Source organism: Morus notabilis, unplaced genomic scaffold, assembly GCF_000414095.1.
Source record: "Morus notabilis unplaced genomic scaffold, ASM41409v2 Scaffold1496, whole genome shotgun sequence".
NCBI lineage: Eukaryota > Viridiplantae > Streptophyta > Magnoliopsida > Rosales > Moraceae > Morus > Morus notabilis.
The window spans coordinates 49,754-53,771 of NW_010367867.1; the positions used below are offsets into that span (position 1 = coordinate 49,754).

Below are 4,018 nucleotides of genomic sequence, written 5' to 3' on the forward strand. Positions count from 1 at the left end.
ATTAAGAGCGTTCTCTGTCATCTCTGATGAAGATTCTAATTAAGCCCTAGCAGGTACTCCTTTCCATGTTCTCTTTGCTTCTCGTCCGGGGGGGAATTGGCTTGTATATGTGTGTACTTTGAATAGGGCACAAGTATTTCAGATTTAATGCAAAAGTCTAACCAAAGGAATGGGGAGATTGTACTATATATACTCTTCTTATCTCCACCTCTCTTTTTATTTATTTTGGTTTCCTTTTTTGGTTTTCCTTTTCACAGGCGATTCCTGTTGTGGGTTTTGTCCATTTTATATAAGAATCCATTTTAATTGTATTTTTTTTATAAGAAAAAAAATCTTTTTTTACGTGTATTTCTCATCACAATTTTATACTTTCTTCGGGAGAAGGGAACAAGGGCACTGTTTAAATCATTATAAATATTATTATATGAAATAACTAAAAAAAATTTGAACTTTCTCGGGAGTAGGTGAGGAGGCTATAAGAAGTGATGTTATGCGTGGCTAGAGGATTCAGTACCAAAAACAAGAGCAACAAAACGGCTACAACATCGTTGTTTCTCTTTTGTTTGGCTACTTTAATACACATACATATCTAAGATCAGTTCTCTATTCTCATCATCATCACCATCATTATCATCATCATCCTCCTCATTTCCATCATCATGGCTTCATCAAACAGACACTGGCCGAGTTTGTTCAAGTCCAAGCCTTGCAATAGCCACCACCAATGGCAACACGACATCAACCAATCTCTCATCTCAAATGGCTGCCACAGAGCTCCCTACACTTCCGGTAAATATCACTCTTACAATTTGCCTTCAATATTGTTCCTCATCATGTAACTGAAAAACCAAGTCCTTATAATAATACTAATTTATCTTCTTCTACTCCATGAGTTCTCATGAAAAAAAGAAAAAAGAAAAATCCAATTTCTCCATATATACAAGCCTTTTTTGGTGATCAACATGATTGATTGATTGATATATAATCAAGAGTTTTATATGTATTTTACGTGTGCACATATTTGTTTTGTGGTGTCAACAGTTACGGGGTGTGAAGAGAGGAGCCCGGAGCCGAAGCCGAGATGGAACCCGAAACCCGAACAGATTCGGATCCTGGAAGCGATCTTCAACTCGGGCATGGTGAACCCTCCCAGAGACGAGATAAGGAAGATCAGAGCTCAATTGCAGGAGTACGGACAAGTGGGTGATGCCAACGTCTTTTACTGGTTCCAGAACAGGAAATCCAGAAGCAAACACAAGCTCCGACACCTTCAAAACTCCAAACAACAACAACAACAGCAAAATATTCACCAAATCCTACCTAATAATTCCAATAATATTACCACCATCAACACAACCACCACCACCACCACTACCATAGCTCCTTCCTCGTCCTCTTCTTCATCCTCTGAGAAATCTTCTCCCAAAGCACCAAACCGACCGGCCTTCTCAATGGGTTTCTCCGAAGCCTTAAACTCTCCGACCGCCTCGGTTAACCAGAGTACTTTCTTCCAGACCAACAGCAGTACTCACGACCAGTTCTTGGCCGAACCCTTTTTGTTTCAGTCCAGTTCTAGCCAAGGGTTTTGCTTCCCTGAGCTCATGCCAAACGGGGTTCATAATTTCGTACCTCTTGATCATTACACTCAACAGCATAATAATATTGGGCCGTGTACTAGCCTGTTATTGAGCGAGATCATGAACCATCATGGGGCTTCTAAGAAATTAATAGGCCATGATCATAATATTAATGCTCAGGAAGCTGGGAATAAGCTACAGCAGAATTACGCCCCGGCGGCGGTGGTGGCGGCGTCGACTTCTCCGGCCATCACTGCTCTCACTACGGCCGCTAATTCTACCACTACTCGTAGTGTGACTTCAGGGAATCAAATCCAAGGTATGTAATATTTATTAAAAAGAATCTGAAACCGAAACTGGGATTGAAATTTTGTTTTCATGTGCATCCTGTATGTGTAATAACATTTAGTGTACACTAATTCATATATGGACAACAGTGGACTATTATAACGTGTGACATCATATATATATATATTGATTATTGATCACAAAGCAAGTTCAATTTCAACCGCGCTTGCTTCCACGCGCGGGAAGATTTTTCCTAGTGAAAGACAGTAAAAATTGATTGTAAACTTGAAAAAAAGGAGGGCAAAATTGTCAGTCCATGTTGATTAACAGGTCTTGCGAGATCTGATGTCTGGATGGACGTGTGCATGGCTTTGGTGCTCGCTATAGCTACTAGTACTCTTCTATTGATTGACAAGCTTCTGATCAGTTGTTTTGGTTTGGGCCTTTGTCATATATTATATGTGTGTGTGTATATATTATATATTATGTACGACTATAGTACTGATTGTAATAAGGTATGGCGGTGGTAATATAAATAATTTAATACTGTATTCTACGTACGTTGTTTTACTGTGATCAGCAGCTGTTGGAGAACAGGGATCGGTATCTGGAGTGGGGCCTGCGGTAGGGTGCGGTAAAACGACGGTGTTCATAAACGACGTGGCGTTCGAGGTGCCGGCGGGGCCGTTCAGCGTGAGGGAGGCGTTTGGGGTGGAGGCGGTGCTCATCCACTCCAACGGCCAGCCCGTTCTTACCAACGAGTGGGGTGTTACTCTCCACTCCCTCCACCACGGTGCATTTTATTATCTTGTAAGCTAGAGCATCTGCATGATTCTTTTTAATTTTTAATTTAATTAACTTTAATTAATTATGTGCTCCCCATTATTTTTTTTTTCACTAGGCACTTTTTTTTATTGACGGAATTAATTCACTCAAGTTTTGTATCCGATAGATATAATATATAGTTAATTTCACTGTAAACCCTATATAAATCATACATGTCACTCCTTTTTTTAAGATGAATGTATTGACTCAAATGAATTTAGATCTGTTGTCCTAAATTTTCTGTCCTTTAATTGTTCCTAAATACTAGTTATATCATCGAGAATTAAGAATTCAGTCACATGATTAAATTAACTAAACGAATTATTAAAATTGTATTTAGGGAACCACCAACAGAGAAAAATAGGACAACAAATCTGAAGTCAACCCAAATAAGAAACGGAAAACAGCTTGATATTTGAATGGATTGTGGTTTTGTCTAATTTTACGTGTTGACATAAAATCCTAGACCCTCTTTTTAGTTTGTTGAGAACTGATCTTGTTGTGTTCTTCGGTTGCAGATTTAGGAGCTTGGAATATATATACCATCTAGCTAGGAGAAAGACACGCTAGATGGCTGTGGTTAATTTAATTATTAAATATTCTGCTCTATCTCTTTAAGTTTAGATTAGGGCTATAGCTTCAATGACTTCATGTTATATTAGCTCTTATTGAGGCTTCGGCAATTTGAAATTTGGTGGACTTATGATATATATGTATTTTCTTTTCGGTGGTTAATTAGAGAATTATATAAATATGCACTACTATTAAAACTAAGGAAATCCTTTTATGTGGATCGATCATGTGCTCCTTATAATATATTTAATAATTTATTATCATCTGATCTCACACAAGGAGAAGTTATATGCTAACAAATAAAAACTGTAATCAAGGGTCGACGTAGCTATATATGTATATATGTGTATATGTGTACACACGTGAAGCCGTGAAAAACACATATCCAAAGCGATATTCGAGATTATCAGTATGATATCATCACCCTCTTAATTTCTGCCAGTTTTGGGGTTTACTTGCTTTCTGCTGAAGGAATTCCAGTTTGCTGGTTTTTGACTTTTTAAGCAATTGTGTTCATCTTCCACGCAAAATTTCTTTAGGTTGCTGCCACGTAACCCTGTAGCTGATGAAACCACTCGAGAGAAAGAACCGGAAGGATATTGTTACTATTTAGCTACATAATAGTACACATCCAGCGATTTACCAAAACCCAATTTCACTTAGCCGAATTTCCAAAGCAATGCAATATATATATAGAAATGCTGCCAATTGTATTTGTTATCCGGTTACTTAGACGAGGATATATATATATATAT

At 38.0% G+C, this 4,018-nt stretch overlaps 1 protein-coding gene across 2 annotated transcripts; it reads left to right on the forward strand.

Annotated features, from left to right (window-relative positions):
- LOC21385263 (WUSCHEL-related homeobox 8) lies at window positions 1-3,414 on the forward strand. 2 transcript variants are annotated; one of them, XM_024175737.1, is made up of 5 exons: window positions 1-53; window positions 465-789; window positions 1,042-1,896; window positions 2,446-2,675; window positions 3,209-3,414. In XM_024175737.1, the coding sequence occupies exons 2-5, from the start codon at window positions 660-662 to the stop codon at window positions 3,212-3,214; spliced, it is 1,221 nt and encodes a 406-aa protein (XP_024031505.1). In that variant the 5' UTR covers window positions 1-53; window positions 465-659; the 3' UTR covers window positions 3,215-3,414. The 2 variants fall into 2 exon arrangements, with proteins under 2 accessions (XP_024031505.1, XP_024031506.1); XM_024175738.1 differs by having other exon boundaries at window positions 2,449-2,675.
- Window positions 3,415-4,018: the final 604 nt, after the last annotated feature.

Excerpts from the sequence above, each read along its gene's own strand:
- LOC21385263 (XM_024175737.1), top strand. The coding sequence starts at position 660 with ATGGCTTCATCAAACAGACACTGGCCGAGTTTGTTCAAGTCCAAGCCT. Across the intron at positions 790-1,041 it reads CAGAGCTCCCTACACTTCCG|TTACGGGGTGTGAAGAGAGG; the intron begins GTAAATATCACT and ends TGGTGTCAACAG. Across the intron at positions 1,897-2,445 it reads TTCAGGGAATCAAATCCAAG|CAGCTGTTGGAGAACAGGGA; the intron begins GTATGTAATATT and ends TACTGTGATCAG.